The sequence below is a fragment of the Cynocephalus volans genome, chromosome 14 (assembly GCF_027409185.1).
Source record: "Cynocephalus volans isolate mCynVol1 chromosome 14, mCynVol1.pri, whole genome shotgun sequence".
Classification (NCBI taxonomy): domain Eukaryota; kingdom Metazoa; phylum Chordata; class Mammalia; order Dermoptera; family Cynocephalidae; genus Cynocephalus; species Cynocephalus volans.
In genome coordinates this window covers 25798377-25825804 of record NC_084473.1, presented here as the reverse complement: position 1 = coordinate 25825804, position 27428 = coordinate 25798377, and the positions used below count along the sequence as shown (strand labels likewise).

Sequence of the window (27428 nt, the reverse complement as noted above, 5' to 3'; positions counted from 1 at the left end):
TAACTTAGTTACACACATATATTTAAACTGTAATGTGTAAAATATATACATTAATTTGGATATTATTGTTAATATATATTAATTTGGATAGACACATTACAGTTATTAATGTATATATTTTGCACATTACAGTTATTTATTATCTCAAATAACACACAGCAATTTTATTCAAACTCTTCACATGCATCTTCAATGTCGGGGTCTTTGTGTTCAGTTTATCCAAGCACATTAGCTTCCATCCCATCTGCCTTGTTTAAGACAGAGCATTTTTTAGATGCACATATGATTTATCAATGGAAAACAGTCCTACTCACGATCTCCACAACAACATACCACTTTAAAAAGAAATCTTTAAAAAACCTCAACCTCAATCACGATGTGTACCCTAGGAAAAAATGACTATATCTGTATTAAAGATTCCCCCTCAACTTTTTAAAAACTTATTTGGTCAGGTGATTTCCATGAACTTCCAAAACTATCATTCACCAAAGGATGTTTCAGGCTAATATGTTGTTCCCAAGCAAAACTTTGTTATTAAAATTAAAATAATTGAGAGAGCACTCCACAATGTGAGAGTCTTTGTGAGGACTCTAATATAAGATGATTCTTTTTATCTGATGAATAAAAGTTTGGAAAACATCTGTCCTTCTGTTTGAGTCCTTACAGTGATTTGGAATCAGAGCTCCAGATTCGAGTTCCTGCTCTGCTATCTCCTAGTTGGATAACCTCAGCCAGGTTACTTCTCTGAGGTGTGGATTCTTTACCTATACAATGGAATCGCTTCCTTTTTGGATAGTTGTTTAAGTCAAATAAAAATGTCATTCATGGAATGAATTTGGTAAAATGCTGCCTTAATGTGTATGTTTAATTATCCAGATTTTAGGTCTTTATCTGTGTTTTCTGCAGGGTAGAAAAAAGAGCATAATGAAATTGTCTTATTGATTTCATACTTTGCTATTCAGTTAAATCCTTGATCACAAATCAGAAATATTGCTGGGGAATAGGCATTGAAAAAAAAATTAGTTCAGTAGCCGAACAACAATTAAAATGAAAAATCTCACAACCTTGATTTCCCATGCTGATGCTGGCTGCTGGGCCACTGAGACTATTCTCCATGTTCTCATTGGAAACTCAGTGGTCTGATGTCTTGTATAGCTTAAAGCAACCAACAGAGGGTGGTAGTTCTGTGGTACGTGCAGGAACTGTGATGGGGGCAGCAGAGAAATGCAGAGAAGGGCAATAGCAGTGCAGATTGTAGCTTTACTAGCTGGCTTCTATTTTTGATTTTGCCAACAGTGCCAGGCGGATTCATCCTCAAAGCAGGTGGTTGTACTCTATTTTGTCCTGAAATGTATTTCTTGCTTTTACACATACATATGGGGGTGCATGACATACTGGGATTTTACACACTAAATTGTTTTACTTTTTGTGGTTCTAGACTACTTTCCTTCACACTCCCTCAGGACATCTGCAGGCTTGGATAGAAAAAAGGGAACCTGGGAACAGCACGGTATGATAAAAGAGCCAGGGTTGTTCTTACTATCTGTGGGTCCCAGGGCAAGAGTAGAAAAGGAGGTTCACATGCCAAATCTCTAAATATTTAAAAGTTATAGATCAAGCTAACAAATCATTACACAGAATATATTCTAGCCTACTACTCTGACAAATATATCTTCATAATGATCCCAGGCTTGAATTTATAATTCCTGAGGTCCTTGCAATTCTGAGCTACACTACAGGGAAAGTTGGCCTCAACCTCTGTGTCTGCCCCAGAACCTCACCCTCACCCCGGATTCATCCTGCAGCCTGTAGGTCTAAGCTCTGTCCATCTCCTGCAAAATGCTGCCCTTGGGCCTATTGTGCACATACTGGTGCTCTGGCCCCCAGGAGGGCAGATTTGGGGTTGTGTAGGTCCTAGAAGTGCTCAGGGCCATTTGAAATCAAGGATCCAGAGTGGTCTAAAAGAGAGCTAGTAGACATGGCCCATGGACCCATGAAGCAGGGGTACAAGTTGTCAGAGGGGGATCCTCTGTAGTCCAGAGCCCAGGGCAAAGGCCCCTCTTGCCTGGGTCTAAGGATGGAAACTGAAGAGTTCTGGAAGGAGTCCAGAGCATCAAGCAGTGGTCTTGACTTTCCCACTTACTGGTCATAATCTAGGAAGCAGCCATGTGCACCCTCTGTGCCCCACCTTTTAGGAGACTAGAGGGAGTCAGGGGGCAATGGATGTGAGAGCTCTCTATAAGCTGGGAAGGGGCATATAAGTATCTGGAGTAACTGCTATTACCCCAGGCTTCCAAACAAGAGTTTCCCAGGACCAGCAAACGCTCCCCCAGCTGCAGGCTCAGGAGCCCAGGCCAGACACAGGATGTTCCAGCACTTGTTTCCTCATAGGCAAGACGCACACAGAGCTGGCTTCAAAATACGTACAGTTCCAAGTCACGGATGAATGCTGACAAGCTCAGTCTTTGCAGAAATGTGATATCACAGATGTGACAGACCTTTTCAGTGTCATCCCGCACAAAATAGCCTTGTGGAAATCAGCAGCAGAGCACAACCCAATCCTGTTCCTGAGGCTTTCAAACAGATTATGTTTAAGAATAGGTGGCCACGTGACTGTGCATTCATGGCTGCTCTTATGCACAAACAGTGTTGGTTAAGTAAGCTGTAGAAGATCTCTCACGGAAGTGAGTAAAAATGACGTTCATGGAGGATAAGTCATAATGAGGAAAGAGGGCTATGCTATAACGACTGAAAAAGGTAGGATCCAATATGTGTATACAATAAGCTCAGAACTATGTTTAAAAACACATACCCCCACACAAGGGAAAAAAAATGGAAGGAAATATTCCAAAACATTAACAATGGCTGTTTGGGGGTAGTGAGATTCTGAGTAATTTATTTTTTCTACTTTTCCAAAATTTATTTAATAGAATATATTATTTTTATAATACACACTTAAAAAATAAATTTGGAAGAAGCTAAAACTATTTAAAATTTAGTTAGCTGTGCTTATATGTTTAAAATACTTCAAAATTATGAAATATTTCAAATGCAGAATAAATGTATATAAAATAATAAAATACATACCCATGTACCCACTAATCAAATTTAACAGATGTTAATATTTTTGCTGTATTTACGTGAGATTTTTTCTTAAATAGAATAAAATATTCTGATACAACCAAAATCTCCATCTCATTTCTGCCATCCCTCTCTTCCCTAAGGCTGATATAAATCCCTCCCATCTATGTTTTTATGCTTTTACTCTGTTCGGTGAATTTAAAAAATTTGTACAAATGGTATCACACTGTCCATATCTTTTTGCAACTTTCTTTTTTTTTTTTAACTCAACATTATCTTTAAGATTTATTTATGTATATTTATTTCATTTTAATTAATCCATTGCATGAGCATTCCTCCTGTACGTATTCATTTCTGAGTCCATGGACACGTACTACTTCACACCATGCATGAGCATTCTCGTGCACATATCAACAGATCCCACATTCAGGGTGTACATTGCCAGGAAGAGGAATTCCAGCTTTGTGGAACATGTCTATCTCCAACTATAACAGACCTGACCATGGACCTCATTAGGGCCTCCTCAAGCCTGGTGGCTGACCAAAACTGCCCATTTATCAACCCAAGCCATGATCTTTTCATATAAACTTCTGTCCAGCTAAGCATGTCCCATTCTGTATGGGGGCATTTGTTTTTATCCTAAATGCAGGACCTCACATCTCTCACTATTAAAATGATATGGGCATTAGGGCCATTTGTTTAACCAACAGGCACAGCACTATTATACACACTTGGCAGGATAAAAAACATAATTTTACTGTTTCAAAGGATCACCATTGTTCTGTTTTTGACATTTATGACATACTGCTGGGTAAATCTGGACTTATTTGATGCCCAGTAATGCCACCTCCATTTGCTCCCTAAAAAACCCAATATACTTAATGGTAATCCATTTATGACACGGTTTCCAGGCATACACACGGCAAAGAGCGGGAAATTGTACTAGAACTCAATCTAAACCTTTACAGACGTCATCTTTATGCTTCAGTTCATCCAACAACTGTGGGGCACACAGGGGTTTCCATGTTGACCAGGGACCTGCTCCGCAAGTTGGAAAGACATTTCAGATACTTGCGCCCATTCAGATATGATTTATTTGCTGACATCACTGTGTTGGAGAGAATAATGTTTTGGTCCTTCTTGGCTTTATCTGCACAAACACTTTTGAAGAGTCACTCTCTTACCATCTTCCACATTACCGCAGTTCTAATTATGTTTTGCGAAGTTTCCTGAAGCAGTGATTTCTCCCTGCCCCCTGCCTAGCCTCCACCCCTCACCCCTTGACTTTGGGTCTCTTGCTCCAAGGTCATGAACCAGTAGGTCAAGGCACAAATAAATGGTGCTCTGCTATTGAGAAGGCATCTGGGCCAGAGCCAATCTATGGGGTTTTTCATTGAGGAAGAGGGAGGGACTTCCTAGAGTCTATATTCATAGGGATGCGTAGAAAAGTGGTGTGTGTTTGAGGAAGAGATTGAAATCAGAAAATCAGGATCTGCTACTACTTAAACATATAGATTAAGAGCAGCTCGATCTTTAAAGAGGGAACAATATTGCACTGAGAATCAAAAGACAAGTATCTATGTGTGCTTTATAAACTAGCAAGTGCAATGCAAACATTTCTGCATCTCTTGATGCAGCTGGGAAAGCCATCATTTGTTCAGATGGATCTGCTTCTCTTGGAATTGCTGAACCACTTCCTTTTCTTTTCACATTAAAATGATCTTCCTTCTTTTACTCACACCCTCACCAAGTACAAGGGAAAAAAAAAATAACCAGCTCAGTAGTTTCTCTCTTGCTCAGGGTAACTTCCTTCACTGTCAGGTTCCTGCTTTGGCTCCTTACTAGTCCTCTGGAAAGCCAGCTCTTAGCACCACCATGCCTTGGCATGTGAGCCCCCCAAAAGAAGGGCAGAGGCTTTCATCAAGTGAGATGATGCAGGTGTGGTGCTAAGAACCATGTTGGCACCCAGTGACCACCTCTCCCATCCTGGAACACAAGCCCACCAGTCTGGGCCAACTTCATGGGCATGTGGCCTGTGCAGCTGTACAAGGTCTGCACTTGGAAGGGGTTGGCACTTGGCTTAATGTTCTGTTGTAACCGTCTGGAAGTTCTTAATTTTTTTAACAAGGAATCGCAGTTTCCTTTTGCACTGGGTCCCACAAATTACGTAGCCATTCCTGCCCCCAACTCATCACCTATACTGGCCTGATGTAGGAGGGTCTGACTCTTAACAGCCTTACACTGGCCTTCACTACCAAGTCACCCAGCTCAGTGGCAGCTGAGGACACTCCATCACTGACCCCTCTCTGATAATTCCCTTCCAGGCTGCTTGAACACCGACTTCTACTCCATCCTCTTGAGTCTCCCCACCACCAGATCAAATGCCTCTTTCCTCTGGAGAAAACTGCCTCTTCTAGGGCGTGCAGGTGATGCATGATCATCAGTTCCTCAGGACCATCCTCTCTGTCCCTCTGGCTACCTACAGCCCAGAGTTCAGTTGGGCCTTAGAGTGACATGTGAGTTCCTAAGTTTGTTTGTTAGAAATTGGGGCTGGCCAGTTAGCTCAGTTGGTTAGAGCGTGGTGTTATAACAACAAGGTCAAGGGTTCGAATCCCTGTACCAGCCAACCACCAAAAAAAAAAAAAAAAAGGTTGTCAGAAATGCAGCTCAATTTTCTGATGGTGCATAGAGGCAGGATGCAGTGGCAGGAGCAGCCTGAACTTGGCAGACCTGGATTCATGTTCTGGCTATATCACTCAGGAGTCCTTTGGTCTTGAGCAAGTAAGCCCTGGCTTGGCTGGATGGGGGTTCCATTCCCTGAAGGAAGAGGAGTGGGCTTGTGGTGGAAGACAAGGATCCCAGTGGTGGATGTGTTGAGTCTGGAGTCTTTGGGGCATCCAAGGAGAGATGTCTAGTAGGGAGGTGCACAGAGGTATCTAGGCTGTAGCTACAAAGTAGAAGTCATTAATAACAGTTTACCTAGGGAGAGAGGGTGGGCAAGAGAAGACAATTTGGGATAAGACCCTGAGAGGCAGCAGCACAGGAGAGGACCAAGATGAAGACAAAATCCAGAAGAAGACTGGGAAGGAATCACCAAGAGGCAGGATGAAGCCCAGGCTGGTTGGGGGTTAGGGAAGCCAAGCAAAGCCCCTTACCAAGGCACAACAACTCCTTGGATTCACTGGCTTCAAGAAGAGGTGAGCAGCCCTTAGAGATTAAGATGCAGGCCTTCCCTGGGAGACATGGGCTCTCACTCCCCATAGGTGAGAAGACCAGGGACCATGAACACATCTGCTCAGGCAGCCCCAATTCCAGCCTGCCCTGGCTCCTGCCCAACAGGTAGACAGACTCCAGGTGCACCCCACAGCAGCAGTCACTGCTGAGAAGTGAGAGAAAGGTCTGTGATTCGGTGTGAAATCCCCACCCCCTCCTCCATTCAGCCTGTTCAATGAAGAACAGGCCTGATTGCCATGTGCCATGCTGCAGGGAGCAGCCAGGTCATGCACGGGGCAGGAGGCTGTGCAACAGCCTCCTGCCCCTCCTTCCCTTCTGTCACAGATTGCCAAGTACAAAGGGGAGCTGGCACTCTGCTGGGCTGCTCAGGCAACAATAGTGGTGGCAGAACCACCTGCCAGAGCCTGGAAAGGCTCAATGCAGAGGACCCCACAGAGAAAGATGGCTCCAAGTTCCGGGATTCTCACCCCTCAAGGAGCACAAGGCAGCAAAGGGGTGCTCCCCTATGGAAGCTTTTTGATGAAACTGGACCCAGAGAGAATCTCCTGGAGAGCTGCCAAACAGCCCAAGGACCTGGTCCCTTCCTGCCTCACGCATAAAGTGCTCCAGGTGCAGGTCATCAGCGCAGCAAAGGACTTCCTTAATCTGATCTTCACACTCACAGCGTGCGGCAGACACTGTCAATGTCTCAGTTTCTTAGAGACCAGCCAAGGCTACGATCCAGATATTTTTATGCCAAATCCCACACTCTTCTGTAATACTGACAGCAGGTCTGATACTGCTGAAATAGTAACTAAGCACAGAACCTCCCTGCTCCAGGGTCTCCCGGAGGATGTACTATACTTAAAATAGACCACTGATAAGGAAGTCATATATCAGCCCTAACTTTTTTCATTTTGGAACTAGGAATACATGAATACCAACTGTTGAGAGAAATGTGAAAGCAAGCATGGTTTTTATGGTGAGACGTGATACACATTTCTGTGGTTACGACATTTCCTTTAAACTCTGCAATGAATTGTGTTAATTCTACACCTGGCAGACTCTGAAGTTCCAGGGATACAGAAGCAGCCTGCTAGCAAAAAGGGACATCGCTCTCACTGAAGTCAGACCACTGTTGCAGTAGCTCCCGGGTTTAACTTCAGGAAAAAAAAATTAACATTTACTGATGGCCTACTGTGTGCAATGTTCTTAAAATGACTATCAACTATCTTATTTGATTCTCAAAATGACTCTGTAAAGTGCAACCAAATACGCACATGGAAAAAAAGACTAATTGAAAGCAGGGACTCAGGTATCTGTATGCCCTTGTTCACAGCATTCACAACAATAATACTTACCTGGCAGGGGAGATACCATGATCACACAGCATTCACAATAGACAAATGATGGAAGCAACCCAAGTGTCCATCAACAGATGAATAAATAAGCAAAATGTGGTATATAATAAAATGGAATATTATTTAGCCTTAAAAAGGAAGAAAATTCTGACACATGCTACGATACGGATGGACCTTGAAGACATTATGCTGAGTGAAATAAGCCAGTTACAAAAGGACAAATACTGCATGATTCCCCTTATATTACAGACCTAGAACAGTCAAATCCATAGGGACAGAAAGTAGAATGGTGGTTGCCAGGGACTGAGGGAGGGAGGAATGAGGACTTAGTGTTTAATGGGTAGAGTTTCATTTGGGGAAGATGAAAAAGTTCTGGAGATGGATGGGTGATGGTCGCACAACAACGTGAATATACTTTGTCCCATAGAACTGTACATTTAAAAATGGCTAAAGTGGTAAATTTTGTTATGTATATTTTACCACACTAAAATTTTTTTTAAAAATATGACTGTAGGGTAGGGGTTACTCTTCTCATTTTATAGATCAGAAAACTGGGGCTCAGAGGAAATCACACAGCCAGACTGAGTGAGGGGCTTTCTGACTCTAGAGCCCCCAGGTTTCCTTTCCATTATGCTGCCCTTTCCAGAAATCAGAGTGGCCCTGGCCTGACTGAGGGGCTCCCCAGCTCCAAGATTCCTCAGTCAAAGAATGCAGAAAAGCCCAAGTGAAATCAGACGGAACTGCAGCTTAGAAACAGAGAAGTGGAGTGGCCTAGGCTTGAATTACAGGGCTAAAACTGAGAATTGTGCCAACATTTAAAATTATGAAATGAGGAGCTCCAGGCTGGGAGCATCCATTTAAATTCATTGTGTTTAATACAAAGCCACAGCACGGAGCTGGCTGTCTCCCGACATGCAGTTACCATGGAGACTGCAAATGATCCTCAGAGGGAGCTATGTGGCAGAGGGAGCGTGGCTGCCAGCCCTGGGAAGCCAAGGGGCTGTGGAACCATTCTAAAACAGAGCTGCACAGAGAGTCCCTTTGTCAGCGGCCTCCTCAGCAAAGCCCCTTCTGATCCAAAAGGGGGTAAGTTTACAGGCCGGCAGGCCACAATGATGTTTATTAAAAGTCCAGGCTGCCCACAGATGCCAGAGACCAGGAATTCATCAATAATCTGGAAATGAAACACATGTAACCTCATTTGCTCCCTGTCCCGCCTGCTGCAACACTGGCGAGGCCCTCGCTTTAGTCCAGAGCTAAGTGGTGGCATTGCCATAAAGCTGCTGAGGGAGGCTGCCAGGAGGCCTCCTGGAGATGTGGCATTGAGGAGTGGGGCTGCCAGTCAACGGGAGGCAGACAGCCTTGCCTCACATGAACTAGCTTGGCAAGTTACTTCACCTCTCTGCAACCCAGCTTCCCACCTGTAAACGAAAGGTAATAGGACCTGCTTGAGGGGGGCTTCAAAGACTAAAATAAGTGATTAATGGGTATAGAAGTGCTCTCACAAGTGGGCCCGAGGCCCTGGCTTGGCAGCTCAGGTGCACCCCTAATTGTAGAGGGGGGTGGGGAATGGGAGCTAAACTTCAGGTCCTGTGGACAGCCATGTGCTGTCAGGTGCCAGCTGGGGGTCTGGGACCCCGGTGCCTTTCAGGAGCTGAAGATGCCCCATTCTGAACACTGTGGCAGGAAGAGCTCTTCTAAACCTAAGTTCTAGAGTGTGTCATGCCTGGCAAGTGAGAGCCAAGGCACTAAGGCAGAGAAGAGAAGTTATGGCCCAGGCCTGGTGGTAACAAAGGACACCATAAAGAATGAAAACCTGACAGAGGGAGGAGGAGAAGGTGGTCATGGCTCAGTGGTCGGAATTTCAGTCCAGGAAAAGTTTTATCCCAATCTAGTCTGCTCGGGTCTCCCCAGCCTACGCCTGTTCTCCACTGACTCTAAATTAAGGCAAAGAGGAAGCAGAACGAACTCTCCCTCTTGATGTCACCACAATCTACTTTAAATTAAGACATGAATTACATGAAGACAATAGACATACATCAGTGTTTATAAAGGTGTCTTAGATTTTTTCCTCCAAATAACTTGAGAAGTTCTTAAAGAAAATTCCTAATTTTTAGTTAACAGAAAGGGACCATGAAAAAGACTGAAAATATTTATCAAGTGCTTGGTTAATGCACTTGGTTCATAGTTCTCTAAGTTTTTGACTTATAGCCTGCACTAAAAATGTTTGCTTCACATGGATGAACTTAGAGAAAATTATGTTAAGTGAAATAAGCCAGACACAGAAAGAGAAATACTGCATGTCCCCACTCATAAGTGGGAGCTAAAAAAAAGTAAAGGAAAAAAGAAAGAAATAACAATCACAATAATTCGTTGAACTTTCAAAAGCAGAGAGCAGAATTGAGGCCGCCAGAGGTGGGAAAGGGGGAGGGAGGTTAGCCTGAAATTGGTAAAAGGTCACAAAAAATGATTACATTGTGTAACGTTGAATATACTAGTTATCCTGATTTGAGCATCACATATTGCACACAAGCATTGATATTCAATGCTGTACCCCACAGATATGTGCAATCAGTTATGTTTCAATAAAAACAAACAAAAAAATTAAAATGTTTGCTTCCAAGGACATAAAATAGCCAAAATGACTTTGAAAAAGAACAAACTTGGAGGACTAATACTACCTACTTTCAGGACTGATTGTATAGCTACATTAAGCAAGATGGTATGGTACTTGTGAAAAGACAGACAAACAGATCAAAAGAATAGAAAAGAGGTTCAGAAATAGACCCGCACATATATGGTCAATTGATTTTTGACATGGGATAATCTTTTCAACAAACGGTGCTGGAACAATTGGATAGCCATATGCAAAAAAGTTGCATCGACTCTTACCACATACCATATACAAAAATTAACTTAAAATGGATCATAGACCTAATGGTAAGAGCTAAAATTATAAAACTTCTAGAAGAAAACGTAAGAAAATGTCTTAGTGGCCTTGGATTTCACAAAAAGTTCTTGATTACAGCACAAAAAGCATAAATTATAAAAGAAAAAAAAATTGATAAGCGACTTCAAAATGAAAAACTTTTGCTCTTCAAAAGACACTGTTAAGAAAATGAAAAGTTTAAGTAACAGACTGGGAGAAAATACCTGAAGAATATGTATCCAACAAATGATTTGTAACTAGACTACATAAACAACTCAAAATCCAATAAAAGGAAGACCAACAACTCAATTAAAACATGGGCAAAAGGTGTGAACAGACACTTCACCAAAGATGCACAGAAGGCAAACAAGCACATGCAAAGATATGCAGCATTAGTCATTAAGGAAATGCAAATTAAAACCACACTGAGATACCACTACACATCTACTAGAATGGCTACAATGAAAAAGATTGACCACAACAAGAGACAGCAATGACATGCAGCAACTACAGATAGGAATATAAACTGCTACAACCACTTTGGAAACCAGTTTGGCAATTTCTTAAAAAGTTAAACATACACCTACCATATGATCTAAACAATGCACTTCTAGGTAATTACCAAAGGGAAAGAAAGCCAATGCCCATACAAGCACATGTAACCGAATGTTCACAGTAGCTTTATCTGTAATAGCCAAAAATTTAATAGTGCTGAGGAAAGGAAACCAGACAAGAAAGGAATGCATATCATATTATTCCATTTATATAGAAATGCTAGAAAATGCAAACTAATCTATAGTGGCAGAAATCAGATGAGTGGTCACTTGGGAGGGGGATGGGAGATAGGGAAAGATTACAGGGACATGACAAAACTTTGGGGGGTGCTGGATATGTTTATTATATTAATTGTGATGGCTTCAAGGTGTACATACGTCAAAATTAATAGAACTTTGTATAATGTAGAATATACTAATTATCCTGATTTGAGCATCACATATTGCACAGAGGAATTGATATTCAATGCTGTACCCCATAGATATGTACAATCAACTATGTTTTAATAAAAAAAATCAAACCGTACACTTTAAAAATTTGTGGCTTATTGTACATCGGTTATACCTCAATCAAGTTGCTTTTTAAAAAGTAAGATGTATAGATTAAAAAAAAGCTTTTCCAATATACAAATTCAATGCAATCCCCATCAAAATTCCAAAGACATTTTTCTCAGAAATGGAAAAAACTATCCAGACATTTATATGGAATAATAAAAGACCACGCATAGCCAAAGCAATGCTGAGCAAAAAAAAATAAAGCTGGAGGCATAACACTACCTGACTTTAAGCTATACTACAAAGCTATAATAACCAAAACAGTATGGTACTGGCATAAAAACAGACACACTGACCAATGGAATAGAATAGAGAATCCAGAAATCAACCCACACACTTACTGCCATCTGATCTTTGACAAAGGCACCAAGCCTACTCACTGGTGAAGGGACTGCCTCTTCAGCAAATGGTGCTGGGATAACTGGATATCCATATGCAGGAGAATGAAACTAGATCCATACCTCTCACCATATACTAAAATCAACTCAAAATGGATTAAGGATTTAAATATACACCCTGAAACAATAAAACTTCTTAAAGAAAACATAGGAGAAACACTTCAGGAAATAGGACTGGACACAGACTTCATGAATACGACCCCAAAAGCATGGGCAACCAAAGGAAAAATAAACAAATGGGATTATATCAAACTAAAAAGCTTCTGCACAGCAAAAGAAACAATTAACAGAGTTAAAAGACAACCAACAGAGTGGGAGAAAATATTTGCAAAATATACATCTGACAAAGGATTAATATCCAGAATATATAAGGAACACAAACAACTTTACAAGAAAAAAACAAGCAACCCAATTAAAAAATGGGCAAAAGAGCTAAGTAGGCATTTCTCTAAGGAAGATATACAAATGGCCAACAGACATATGAAAAAATGCTCAACATCACTCAGCATCTGGGAAATGCAAATCAAAACCACACTGAGATACCATCTAACCCCAGTTAGGATGGCTAAAATCCAAAAGACCCTGAACGATAAATGCTGGCGGAATGGTGCAGCCTCTATGGAAAATGGTATGGAGTTTCCTCAAACAATTGCAGATAGATCTACCATACGACCCAGCTATCCCACTGTTGGGAATATACCCAGAGGAATGGAAATCATCAAGTCGAAGGTATACCTGTTCCCCAATGTTCATCACAGCACTCTTTACAATAGCCAAGAGTTGGAACCAGCCCAAATGTCCATCATCAGATGAGTGGATACAGAAAATGTGGTACATCTACACAATGGAATACTACCCAGCTATAAGAACGAATGAAATACTGCCATTTGCATCAACATGGATAGACCTTGAGAGAATTATATTAAGTGAAACAAGTCAGGCACAGAAAGAGAAATACCACATGTTCTCACTTATTGGTGGGAGCTAAAAATTAATATATAAATTCACACACACACACACACACACACACACACACACACACACACACACAAAACCGGGGGGGGGGATGGAAGAAGATATAACAACCACAATTACTTGAAGTTGATACGACAAGCAAACAGAAAGGACATTGTTGGGGGGGGGAGGGAGGAGGGAGGGAGGTTTTGGTGATGGGGAGCAATAATCAGCCACAATGTATATCGACAAAATAAAATTAAAAAAAAAAATTAAAATTAAAATTAAAATTAAAAAAAAAAAAAAAAAAAAAAAAGCTTTTCCCCTCCAGGTTACCTAATCAGACCTTCCTATACATACTCTTCCCAAGAATAGAGGGAAACAAATACCAAGTTTAATAACAAGCTTAAATAAATATTTAATTAATTTATTTATTATGTTAATTTTTTGGATGTTAACATTTCAAAGGGTTTTATATCTCTAAGGGATTGATTCCTAAACCAGGAATTGGACCTGAGCCACTGGGTGAAAATAGGGAATCATGAACATCAGGCCACAGGCTGTAGCACTAATTTTATTTTAAAATATTAACTGAGAATACTGTGGAGAGTTTAAATCTAAACAGGAAAGTTATTCATGGATTAGGGGTTGAATTCATTAATCTCGAATGGTAATTCCAGCTCTAAAATTGTGTGTGTGAGTGTGAGAGTGTGTGTGTGTGAGAATCTGTAAGTGTGGATGCGTGTGTAGTATGAGAGATTAACATTGGTCAGTGAGTAAATTCTTATGATAGCTGGCCCACAGTTATAGTTTCTCATAGTCAGTAATTAAGGATCCTTATAGCACCTAATTTTTAACTAGCAGGAAATAAAAAAGGATCAGAAGAGAAAAACGTGGTTGGCTGCAGTGGTAACTTCAGGGACAAATGCGGCTGAAGCCAGCCAGGGGAAAAGATGTAGCACCTACAGTCACATCTCTACCTTTTAACAAACCGCTCCAAGACATGTACCTTATGTTCAACTCAGGAAAATGGCAACTTCAGAGGTGACCTCAGCGACGTGTGGGAGAACAGATATTTTCAACTGAGATTTTTATGAAGCTTTCCATAATAGCACATTCAAATATTTCTTGAAATATTAAAAAATATGCAGCCTTTAAGAAAGGAAAAAAGGAAGAGAAAACTGTCATTCATATGCAATATGTACCATTGAAGTATACATACGGTACATGACGTATCTATCTTCTTCCTCTTTTTTCTTTTTTAAGAAGATAAGAGAATAATGCAGAGAGAGCTTCTTGTACTAGGGATGAAAGGGTTCCAAGATGCTTGGGCTCAATCTCAGAGGGTGTGTTTGTTTCTATTCTCAGCCAAAGATTTTAAAATGCAATGATCTCTCTGTATTAATAAATTCTTTGCAAACACTCTTTATTCTAGGACTTGTGGAGCTACTTGGTCACCACAGGAGGTTTTGTCCTGTATTAGAGTTAAACATTTGTAAGAAACGATAGATCTCCTCTCTCATATTTGTTCTAAGAAGGGTCAGTGTGGCCTGCATTTTGGCCGGGCCAATTAATGTAGATCTAGAATGAAAGTTGCCAGCAGGGTGTGGTAAGCAAGTTAACTGGTATGAAGCAGAACATCTTTATATAGCTCCTGATGCCTGCCTAGTTTTTTATTTTTATTTTTTGCTTTTGAGAGAAAGATAGGAGAGAAAATTATCTAGAATTTTTCACCGATACTATTAGATTCCATTTGAAATTTAAAACACAGTCAACCCTAATAGTAGAAGTGAAATCTACTTTTTTTAGTTCCTATTTGATACCTAACAGTTTAATATGTTTCCTCATGAGGAAACCGTACAAATAGGGTTTCAAGGGGTCAGTCCTCAACATAATCTATTTATTTATTTAACAAACACTCATATAGTGCTTTATAAGCACCAAGTACTATTTTAAATTCTTTATGAATAGAAACTCAAGTAACAGACATAAAGTACCATTATAATCTCCATTTTCCAGATAAGGAAATCAGGGGGCAGAGAAAGATGAATTTGCCCGAATCACACAGCTAGAGAATGTGGAGCTGAAATTCTGGCTCTGGCAGTCTGCCCTGGTCCCTGCTCATACCTCCACGCCATGCCCACGTTCATATATTTCTCGGATGTCTACTGCATGTTCAGAGCTCTGTGAATTCTGTGGTGAGTCATAAAGTTCAACATAAATTGTGGTCTGTCCCTTAGAGATTTCATTGCTGAGACAAACTTAATGCAGGAAAAAATCTGAAAGCCCCAGGATGACGAATTATTTCAGCTGGTTTGAAGAAGGGAGTCCTGGCGCTGAGTTAGCTGGTGGAAGAGTGTGGTGTGCATCACCTAGGCCTTGAAGGAGGGGTGCTGGGGATGGCTGGGGAGAGTGGCAGGAGCAGGGAGCATGGGATGCTCTGGGACAAGGGGGATGTGCACTGAGAAAATCACCTTTCTGCAGCAACTGGCCAGGAGGCTTAGATGGGGAAGGCAGGACCAGACCAGCAGTTGCCCAGGGCGAGGATCAGAAATCCATACTCAATATCTTAGACAACAGGGAGCTTGTGCAGATCCTCGAGCTGGGATGTGGTGTGAGGCATAGTGGGAGCTGTGAGGTGAAGGGTGGCCACAGTAACTTTTGATTAAAAAATGTAAATGTGGAATCTTAAAAAGGTTTAAGTAGTTTGAGCAAAATTGATAAGTGGAGATGTATCAGGCAAAATATTTATAGGATGGCCATGATTTTGCACGTAACCCCCTGTGGTAGAATTCTGAGATGACTCCCAGTGACCCACATGCTTGTACAATCCCCTCCTGCTGAGTGTGGGAGGCACCTTGTGAATAAGATGGGAAACCTCAACCGTGATTATGTCACACAGCACAGCTGACTGTAAGAAAGAGAGATTATCCTCAGTGGGCCTGAGCTAATCAGGTGAGCTCATACAGGAGACAGGGTTCTTCCTGGTGAAAAAGATTTGAAATGAGAGAGGGATTCGAGGTGAGAATTCTGTTGCTGGCTTTGTAGATGGAGGGGCATGTGGCAAGTGTGTTGGCAGGTATGCTGGAGCCTCTAGGAGCTGAGATCGGCCCTTGCCTGAGAGCAAGCAAGGAAATGGGGACCTCAGGCCTTGAACCGCAAGAAATTGAATTCTGTCCCAACCACACGAGCTTGACAGAAGACACTGAACTCCAGATGAGAATGGAGCCCAGCTGCCACCTTGATGGTGGTAGCTTGTGAGACCCTGAGCAGAGGACCAGTCATGTGTGTCCGGACTTCTGACTTTGCAGAGCTTAAAGACTGGAAAGGTATTTAGGCAAGAACTCAATAGAAAGGGTCATAATACTGGAATCATGGAAAAAGAAAGGAAGTGAGCAGCATTTAAAAGTTTAATTCCAAGAGAGTAAATTGCAAAGACAAAAACAGCAGAAACAGTCTGCCCAGTGGGAGAATGGAGCCCAGCTGCCACCTTGATGGTTGTAGCTTGTGAGACCCTGAGCAGAGGACCCATGTGTGTCCGGACTTCTGACTTACAGAACCGTGAGCTAATAAATGGGTGTTTAAAATTGCTGAGTTTGCAGTAATTAGTTACATGGTGGAAAATGAATACAGCCCCTGCAATCGGACTAAGTAGCACAGAGAGGGGGTAGAAGAGATGTCATCCAGGTGGCTGGGGAGGAGGAGTCACTTCATGCAGCACTCATTGAGCTATTTAGTGTGCCTGTGCGTGATGAAGAGAAGGTGAACAGAGGAGCCCAGCTATGCTCATCCCAACCAATACAGCCCGGCCCGAGGGGTGGGAGGGCAGCAGGAAGAACAGGCACCATGTAACAGCAGCTGAACCAGGACAACAAGTTGCAGGGGAGGGCTGATTCCCAGAAGGCCTGCCAGGGAGCCCTGCCGGCATAGCCCAGTGACACAGACGGCATGGCACTTGGATGGACAGTAGAACAAGTTCATTGTGAAGCCCAAGTGAGTGGATCTTTTCTCAAGGAACCCAAGAGACTGGAAGACAGAGCCAAAGCCAGGCCTGGCATGGTAGTAGGTATCCCCCGCCTGGGGACTGACATTTATTTTATGTATATTCTGTGCCAGGCACTGTGAGAAGTATTTGTCATGCATCACCTCACTTAACCCTCACTATCCTCTCTTATAAATGACAAAAACTGTCCAGGTCTAAGGCACTGACACCAGTGTTATCCCTGCAGGGAGGAATGAGCTCTATAAAGCTCCGTCCGGGGCAGGCAGAAGCTCATCAGCGTCTGCCTGATGCATATCAGATCACTGACGTCTTTGTCTGGTCCAGGCAAGCTTAGAGCCATAGAGTGTCAAGGAAAGCATTTGCAGGCAGCCAACCGAGAGGTCACAGGCTGTCGGAAAGGGGCAATTGTCCAGTCTGGGGGTTTCAGGAGATCCTGAGTGGGGTGGTGTATTAGTCCATTTTCTGTTCCTTATAACAGAAATACCTGAAACTGGGTAATTTGTAAAGAAACAATATTTATTGTTTATAGTTTCAGAGGCTGGGAAATCCACAATCCAGGGGGTGCATCTGGTGATGGCCTTGCTGTTGGGTGGTGACAGTGATGCAGGGTATCACATGGTAAAATGGCTGAGCAAGAGAGAGTTAAGCTTCTCACTCATCCTCTGTTTGAAGCCATCAGAACTACAGCCATTACTCCATGAATGGACCAATCCGTTCAGTAGGGCATGGTCCTCACAGTCACCTCTTAAAGGCCTCACCTTTCAATTATCATAATAGGATTTCCCACGCTCTTAACACTGTCACAGTGGGGATTAAGTTTCTAATACATGAAACTTTGGGGGACACATTCACAATCAGTCTATATCAGGTGGTGAAAAAGGCCTCAGACTGAGAAACCTGTATTCTGGTCTAACTGTCTCTGGGTCCGGGGGCAGCTCATTCCTCCTCTCTAAGTCTCCTATCAATGGAAGGGTAGGACTCCATGGTTTCTAAGGTGCCACCCAGTTTTTTACAGGAAAGAAGAAATATGTGAACTTGAGAGCATCAATTAATAAGCAGGAGCATGTAAGTCTGTATCCCCCACAAGCAGGAAGTGTTATTGCAGAGCTTAAAAACTGGAAAGGTATTTAGGCAAGAACTCAATAGAAAGGGTCATAATACTGGAATCATGGAAAAAGAAAGGAAGTGAGCAGCATTTAAAAGTTTAATTCCAAGAGAGTAAATTGCAAAGATAAAAACAGCAGAAACAGTCTGCCCAATGGGAAAATGGGTTCCCCGGTAAGGATGATGGCAGGGCTGGGCATCAAAGGGAATTCATTTACATCTTAGCTTGGCATATTGCAGGACCCTGCCAGATGGGGGCCAGTCCCTCTGCAGTGGGAGGGGGAAGGAAGAGTCAGGACCCCCTACCAGAGGTGGGATGTGGCAGGCCATCCCAGCCAATGCTACCGAGAGTCCCCCGGGCCGATCCCATGCTGGACAAACACTCTGGTTAGGGGTTAGGATTTGGTTCCCCTGTAGGTTGACTGCAGGAAAAGATCTGCTGCTGCTGCTGATATTGATTTGAGTTTGTGGGAGGCTGTCTCCGTGACTAGACAGCCCCTGGTGCAGACAGGAGGGAGTCTCTAGGCCCTCAGAGAAGAGGGCCAGCCCCAGCCGGACTTCCCTTTGATGACACCTCTGCCACTGCCAACTTCTCTCTCAGTGATGATTTCTACAGGGGACAGACAGGAGGGTAAAACACAGGGCCGGGGAAACTTAGCAAGTGCAGGGGCTCTAGGACCCAGGCTGGGGTGGGTCCAACTAGGCGACTCTGGAATGTGAATAGAAAGAGAGAAGCAAATAAATCAGATGGGCAAGAGCAAGGCATGGCGGGCCCAAGCTTTCAAAGGGGTTCAGACGTCAGCCCTGGCACATAAGGTGGAGGTCAGACGGCAACAGGAGTACAGCCCGGGCACCTGCCATTCAAAACAGCACAAAAAGTTCCTGAATAATCTGCCTGCCAGTGGTTAGAATCACCAGAGATGCTTTAAAACGTACTAATGAGGGAGGTGGGAGACCTAGAGACATTGATTTTAATTGGTCTGGGTTGAGGCCTGACACTGGTATCTTTTTAAAACTACCCAAGTGGTTCTAATGTAATTTGCTTCCAAGAGTTGAAAACCATTGGCATAGGGAATGGTTCTTATATTTTTGGAGGAGAGGGAGGCAGAAAAGGCATCTAGGAAGCTTTGGTTGGTTGTACACGTCTGCCCCCTCTACCAACATCTTAGTGAAGTTCCTTGTGCTGTAGTTTAAAAAACCAGATTCTGATATTTTTTCCCAGCCAGGAGAACCGTTGGTGCATGGAGCTTAGCAGTCTGTCTGAACATTCTTCATTATGCAATATTAGGTAGGTACAAAAGAGTCAATGTTGTAACTTCTATGTAAGGTAAGCAGGTGGTCCTGGTACCTCTGGGAAACCCTGGTTCTGGGCCTTGGGGAGGGCAGGGTCCGCAGGCTGGAGGGTGTTGGGGAGGCTGTGCCTGGAGCAGGGGGAGGGTCAAATGACAGGCTGTGAGCAGGGGAGCCAGGCAGAGCCTGCCACAGTCTCTGAAAGGGGCAGAGGCGGGCGAGGCGTTTGCTAAAGGAGTGCTAGAGAGAAATCCCTTTAGACCGAGGACAATGGAGACCCAGATGCTCCCAGAAAAGCCAGGCTTTCATCTGTGTTGTTTTTCCAGTCCTGGCTGCTGCGGCCAAATCGAAAAGCAGGCAAGAACTGAGGGGGTGCAGGGTTCGGGACCCCATGATCTGTCTGGCAGGAACAAACGGTGCAACTTGATTGCTGCCTCTCTCTTAGTTCATCACTCAGGGATCTTTTTTCCTTGGGATGATTCCTCTATTATATACCCAGATGCTTAAAGTGAATCCGCCTTTCTCAGACTGTGCTAAATAGGTCAGCATGGTCTATCAAGGTGCACAGCCTCTGCACGAGTGCCAGCCACAGGCGGTGTAAATAATTAAATCCACACGTCCCCAGGATCAGCGTTTCAACAAGAGAGCATTTTCTCTCCCAGGAGATTCTCAGGAACTAGAGGAAATAGGAAGCCAAAGTATTTGGCTGTGGGAGCAGCAATGTGGAGGGGAAATCCAAGCGTGGAGGGGAGGAGCGGGGCAGGACTCTGAGGTGGGTCTTCTCAAGGGGCCCAGGTAGCTGGGTCAGGGGCTGCATTACTGAAACAGAGACTCAGTGTGAGGGTGGGGGCCAAGGATGGGGTGTGATCTTGCTTAGGGCATGGACATAACAAATATCATTTGAGGGGTCACCGGCAGCCAGAGTGGCTTGAGGGTCTATGGTCCCTTAAATTCCCCACAACTAGGGCCTTATGTGGATTAAGGGTGTCTGAGGCAGCCTAAACCTGCAAGAACTGGGAGATCTGGGGCCTATAGATATTTCCTGGAGGCAGCAGCCGCCATGGATGAGAAGTCTGGAAAAGATCAAGAGTTAACCACCACCTTGCACAAATTTACATGTGCAGAGCTCTTCGTTGGCTATAAAGAGCTGAAGGCTCTCAGGGGAAAACCTGCCACTCCTGGCTAACAAGGCCCCGGCAACTGACCATGTGGAAAAGACAAGAGAAGGAAATCAGCCAGCCTGCTCTCTATGAGACTGGTAGACAGCATAGTGACAGCATGGCATCCAGGCCTGTACTAAAGCTCTCCCCCAAACAGGAAAAGTAATCAGCAAGCAACAATTTTTGGTACAAGTCCTGAGCATACTAGCAGAATGGACCCCAGCATGGACTGGTGTGGTTATCAGAGTTATGTTGTTGTTTAATACTGTGGCCTTTCTTAACTATTGCTGGGAGTATAAATTGTTACAACTAGTTTGGAAAACTATTTAGCATTATCTACTAAAGTTGAACATACGTGTTCCCTATGACCCTGTAATTCCACTCCTAGGAACTGCCCAACAAAATGTGTACATACATGTATGTACAAGAATGTTCACAGCAAGTGTTTGTAATAGCAATGACCAGACTGCAATGACCCAAATGCCCACTTATAGTAATGTACGAGCAGGCCACTGGTGCAGTATATCACAGTGGAATAACATAAAGCAAAGAAAATGAATGAACTACAATAACATGCAACAACATGGATGAATTTTGAGCAAAAGAGGCCAATGCAAAGGTACATACTGCTGTTGATTTAATTAACATAAAGTAATAAACCATCAAAGCCAACCAATGATGAACACACTAAAAACCATTGACTTGTACACTTTCAATAGGTGAATTGTATAGTATATGAATTATATCTCAAAACTGTAATTTTTAAAAAAATCTACAGTATTAGAAGTCAGGATATTGGTTATCCTTGGTGGGGGCCAATGACTGGGAGGGGCAGTACTGGTAACGTTTGGTTTCTTAACTTGAGAGGTGGCTACGAGTGCACTCAGTTGTGACAATTCTGTACACTCACAATTTGTGCACCTTTCTGTATGCTATATTTCAATAAAAATGACAACAACAAAAACCACAAACAAAACAGGCCTGGCCTGGCTCATTGTGTGGGGACGGTGACCTGGATATACTCACTTCAGAAAAGTTTCAACTGCCACCAGGGTACCCTGCAAGAGGCCCCCAAGCTTATGAGGATGCAGTTCCCCATTTCATTAGTGAAGCATCACATGCAGGGTCCAGGGGTATTCTCAGAGGAGAAAGCAGGACGGTCTGCCTACCACCTGTCTTAGCTGGGTGCAGCTAGTGTGGGCAGGTGAAAGCCTGGAAGCATCCTGGAAGCAAGCTTCAGCACAGGCTAGGCCATGGCTATTGGGACACTTTACAGCCCCGCCTTCCAAGAGTGTAGTCTGTAGCTCATGGATTGGGAAGGGGGAATATCCTCAGGGAGACCTTAAGGGCCATCTGTCTGAGGTGGGCTGGTCCACAGCGCTGTGTCCCCAAGGCCAGCCTCTCCCTGGCAGCCCAGCCAGGCTCCTCAGGGGTGGGCTTGAGAAGCCTTATTAGTTGTGCTTAGCAGCAAGAACACTTGAGCCCCCAGAAAGATGAATCCCAGTGAGAGAGCTCTGAGCATGGGGAAGGGCTCCCTGAGAACCCCAGGAAGAACAGAGGTGGGATTCTAGGGTGCAGTGCCCTTGGGGATTTGAGGCTGTGGGCCAAAGTAGGACATGGAACTGCGGCCACTGGGCCAGGAGCTGGTGAATCCCTTTTGCTGAGGGAGCATTAGAGGCCGCGTTCTTTGTAGCTCAGACAGTAGAAGGGGCTGCTGCCAGCGTTGGGGACTTTTGCCCTTTGAGATTCTGAATCAATTCTGTACTTTAAAACATCTTCATAGGTGAATCTAATGCACACAGATAAGCATCATTCACTCAATCATTCAGCAAATATTCATGGGGTAGCTACTCTAGTTCCAGGCCAGTGCCATGCTCTGGGAAAGCAGAGGAATATGGCCAGGACTGGCCCTCAAGGAGCCCACAGGCTGATGTCCAGGGAGAGGCTGGAGTGTGACAGATGATTACAATGAAGAGGGATGACAGCAATGACAGGGGCTTCTAGAGCACAGAGGAAGGGTAGAAGAACTCCTTTGTGGCTCTATTTGGAAAATATAGTTTCCTCCTGATTTGTTTGTTTCTCAGGTCTGAATTTTTGAACTTTGCATTCAGGAATGCACAGTAGCTCAGGTCTAGCTCGGTAACTGTTAAATATTGCCCATGATAAGTCACTCTGAAAAGAGAACCCCCACAAGTAGTTATCAAGCTCTTTTTAAAAATAGTAAACAAGCTAAGAGAGAGAACAGAAGACAGCTAATCTTCTAGAAGAGGCATATTTGTTTTTTACAGTCTTTGGGGATTTAATTCAGTTTATCAGACATGACAGAACCCATCACACCACGCTCTCCCCATACACAATAATAAACGGCAGCTAATTCTCTTCTTCTAGGTCTATATTGCATGACATAAAAACATAAAAATAAAATCAGTTCCCAGCCAGGGTATACGGGTAAGTAATGGGACCAGCAATGGGCCTAAATGCCTCCTTTTCCATAGTCATGGACATCTGTGACACTTAACTGGAAATTCCTACTCTAGTTGCCATAGTGGCCCCTTGAGACACCCTTCTTCTGTTAGCAACACAGTGGGTGCACCTTGTGGGTCTAGTCTGGAGCAGCCCCAATAGCAGAATAAAAGTCAAAGAGGAAGCCACCTTTGGCAAGCAGAAACATTACCTTGGTCCCATGGTAGAAGTCGTCCACGCACGTGGCATTCATGAAGGTCTGGTGGAAGTGGGTGCTGGTGTCAATGCCTCCGGGGATCACCAGCTTTCCAGTGGCATCAATCACCTTGGCCCCACCAGGGATCATGAGCTCACGGCCCACCTGCTGGATGATGCCATTCTCAATATAGACATCAGCCTCATGGGTGCAGTCATCGTTCACCACCTTGCCTCCCTTGATAAGAATCCGCACGCTGGCTGAATTGGCAAGCATGTTCCTACAGAAGGTGAGAGGGGGCACTGGTCAAGGTCAAGTCCCGTCTCACAGTCACCAAGGCCCCACCCCTTCCTATCAGAGCCCAAACTCCATGGTCAGGGTAGGTGAGCAGGGATGGGGAGGAAGTTTCTCCACAGCCTGAAGAAGCTGGTCCTATAGCCAGCAGGGGCCGCAAGCTCCGTGCTGACCTCACAGTGGGATTTACTGGGCATTGTGACACAATGACAGTAAGGAGGAAGCTGGGACCCACAGAAACATCATTTTTTACCTTCCCCAAATGCTGTGTGAGTTCTAATCCATTTTCTTATCTGTTCTTTCATTTTATTCCCAAAACAACGCAAGGAGTAGCATTTTACAGATAAGAAAGCTGAAATTCCTAAGGAATTTAAGACTTTCAAGTAGCTGAGTCAAACCTACATGTCTTGCATGACCAATGTCTCCACTATACCACATGGTGTCCTAAAGATTCAGAGGCTCCTGGGGCATGTCTCAGAGAGCCAAATTCTCCAAACCTCCCAGTTGTTTAATTCATGACATTTTTCAGGTGGATTCTCCTCCATTCATGCTCCTGCACTGGCCTCAGGAAGTCCACCCAACACGGAAGCTCCATGGCTGGTTGCACATTTAGCCCATCTGAGAAGCTTTTGAAAAGCACCTATGCCCAACCCCCACCCCCACCGATTAGGATTTATTTGGTCCAGGTTGGGTCCCCAGCATCAATGGCTTTCAAAGAATTAACACCAATCTCATCCAGAAAGCAGAAGAGAAGGAAACCTTTCCCGACTCATTTTATGAAGCCAGTATTACCCTAATCCCAATGCCAGACAAAGACAATACAAAAAAGGGAACTACAGAGCAATGTCTCTCATGAATATTGATGCAAAAATTCTCAAAAAATACTAGCAGATAGAATTCAGCAATACACGAGAAGATAATGCTCAGCTTTTGCCCCTCTTCTAATACAGCAAATTACTGTGAGCAGAGGGAAGGAAGCAACATATTTTTCTCATCTTCATCATGTCATTTTGCCTGCCACCAGGCAAGTTCCAGGAAGGCTGTGTCCCAGGATGAAACGGCCTCGGAATCTGTTGAAGGAATATCTCTTGTAAGGAAATACATCAGATATCTGGACAGCTTAGCCTCCTCTCCTGGACACAGTTGGTTTAAGCAGGTGGCAGTTTTTTTGCCAAGTTGCCCAGGCTGGAGTGCATGGAATCTCAGCACCAAGAAAGCTTATAGTGCCTACAGAGCCTCAACCATCGAGTTCTCCTGCTGTTAGGAAAGGCTGGTCCTTGAGGGACTGCTGCTGGGGGTGGGGGAAGGGGGAAGTGCTGGGAAACAAGACAGGTGGCTGTGACAGTTGTGCTCCATGAACATCTGCTCCCTGCAAAGTATGGTTCTGACCTCTGGGGAAAAGGGGCTCCACTCCCCTAGTGTGGAAGGCTCCAGCAGAGAGGCAGTGGGGAGGAGTTGGGCTGGAGAGACTGGCTTCCCTAAGGAACTTCCTTAAGGTTACACAGCTAGTTTGTAACAAAGTAGAGATTGAAAGCCAGACAGTATGTCTTTAGAGTTGTTGTGGACTGAATGTTTGTGTCCTTCACATTCATATGCTGAAGTCCTAACCCCCAGTGTGCCTGTATTTAGAGATGGGGCTTCTAAGGGTTTTTAAGGCTAAATGAGGTCATAAGGGTGGGGCCCTGATCTGATAGGATTAGAGTCCCCGTAAGAGGAGACACCACAGAGCTCTCTCTCTCTGTACATGAACAGAAGAAAGGCCATGTCAGGACACGGTGAGAAGGCAGCGTCTACCAGCCAGGAGGAGGGCCCTCACCGAGCCCGACCATGCTGACACCCTGCTCTTAGACTTGCAGCTTCCAGAACTATGAGAAAATAGATTTCTGTTGTTTAAGCCTCTCAGTCTGTGGTATTTTGTTATGGCAGATCAGGCAGACCATTACAAACGCCTACACTCCACCTTGAGCTATGCTACCAATATGGAAGCGGGGGTGTTCCAGACCCCAGATTTAAAGCTGCCCCGTAGAGTCACTTCCGTGTAAATAACGGCCCAGCACTGAGGCCTGATTCAGCCCAATGCTGTGAGCACCATCCCGACCTTCTGGCAGACTTCTTCTGGCAGACTTCTGTCTTCAGGCTGCCCTGTGTGGCTGTTGTCATCAGAAGGGGCTACAGGGCTTCAGCCTTTCACGGTTACCAAGGCCTTGGATCACTCTAGGCCTGCACTGGTTTGTTTGGATAATGTAGTGCAGTTGCTTAACACACTCCCCACCCATGGTGCTTTGAGAGAATATCTTTTAAAATGAACATTTATGTGCACTAATATATTCTCTAACTTCACTCCTTTCCACTGGAGGCAACTCTGAAAAAGCCACAGGTCCTGCTCTCAAGAAACTCAGTCTAGAGGGCGAGAGAGACACAAACAACTGCTTTCCTAAGTGACTAAAAGGTAAAGGGAACACTTCTTGCCTAAAGACCTAAAAACCAACTGGACAGGTATTGGTTTAAACTGGATGTCCTTCACTGCGCACCAGAGACCAGAGCGGGAACGGGTGAGACCAATCGTTTGGTGTTGGTGGGATCACCTTGTTACATCTCGAAACGTTTCTACATTTCTAAGTTGTATACCTCACCAACGGGCTTAATCCCTGCTAATGCCCACTTGCTGTTGACTGTTGACATTCATTATGTTCTTCACCTCCCCCAGTCACCTCATTAGCACCTCATTCCTACAGCTTTCCCTGCAAGTCTTTGCTAAATTGAACAAAGGAAAGATACTGGCATCTCTCTGCAGCTCTCCTGCTGTCAGTGGGTATGTGGGTGCATGAACATAATGGAGTCAGGGGGTTGGGTGGCGGGGAGGGGGTGGGTGCTCTGGATCTCTCAGGAGAGTCCCCCAAAAGGGAAAGCATTTGAGGGCAATTGTTGCAAAACAGGCTCTTAAGCACCATAAATGCCACTGGCTGTGACTCTCTTTCCTATGCTCTGGTTGAGGCAGCCTACCCAGAGAGCACTCTTATTAGAGGTTGTAGTCAGAAAGAAATATAAACTCTATAGAAGGTCAGTATTAGTTTTACCAGTTTATGATGCTTCAAGTCACCCTGTTTATTCCAAAACACAATAACTGTGTAGACAGGGCCAATATCTGGCCCACCGGCTTACTACATGCTATTGACTGAACGTTGGTGTCCCATTCACATGTTTAAGCCCTAATCCCTGAGGTGATGGTACTTGGAGGTGGGGCCTTTGAGAGGTAATTAGGACTAAAGCCCTTATATAAAGAGACAGTAGAGAGATAATTCTCTCTCTATCATGTGAGGATACAATAAGAAGGCACTGTCTGTAAACCAGCAAGAGGGTCCTCCTCGCCAGGAACCCAATCAGCCAGCACCTCAGCCTTGGACTTCCTAGCCTTCAGAACTGTGAGAAATAGATTTCTGTTGATTATGCCACCCAATCTATGTTTTTTTTTTTTTTTTTAAAGAACAGCCTGAACTGACTAACACATTACATTACACAGAAATGAGCATTATAATCAAATCATCATTAAGTAAAAATTGGGCCTTAAAATAAATGTCACCTCCTTTAAAGACTTCTGGCTATATCCCACATGCCCATATGTTTAACCAAAAACTATGATCATCCATCTATTTTGTCTGTGCAAATGGAAGAATTAAAAACACATGTTGGTCTTCACTGGCAGAAACGGAAAAAGATGCCAGATAGTTAAATGTTATTTGGAAAGAGTACATTGGAAGTATGGAATTCTACAGTTGCATAGATTCATCAAGTTTATCCCAACTTTCCCTCCAGTCCCTGGACTTTACCATCAGTGACTGTGAACTGAAGAAAACTAGACCAGACTGATGGAGT

General features: G+C 43.9%; 1 protein-coding gene across 1 annotated transcript in view; it reads right to left on the bottom strand.

Annotated features, from left to right (window-relative positions):
- DPYSL5 (dihydropyrimidinase like 5) overlaps positions 1–23537 on the bottom strand; it is a 47187-nt gene extending 23650 nt beyond the window's left edge. The window contains exon 1 of the mRNA XM_063078866.1: positions 23277–23537. Within this exon, the coding sequence (XP_062934936.1) occupies positions 23277–23537 (261 nt within the window). The remainder of the gene's footprint in view (positions 1–23276) is intronic.
- Positions 23538–27428: the final 3891 nt, after the last annotated feature.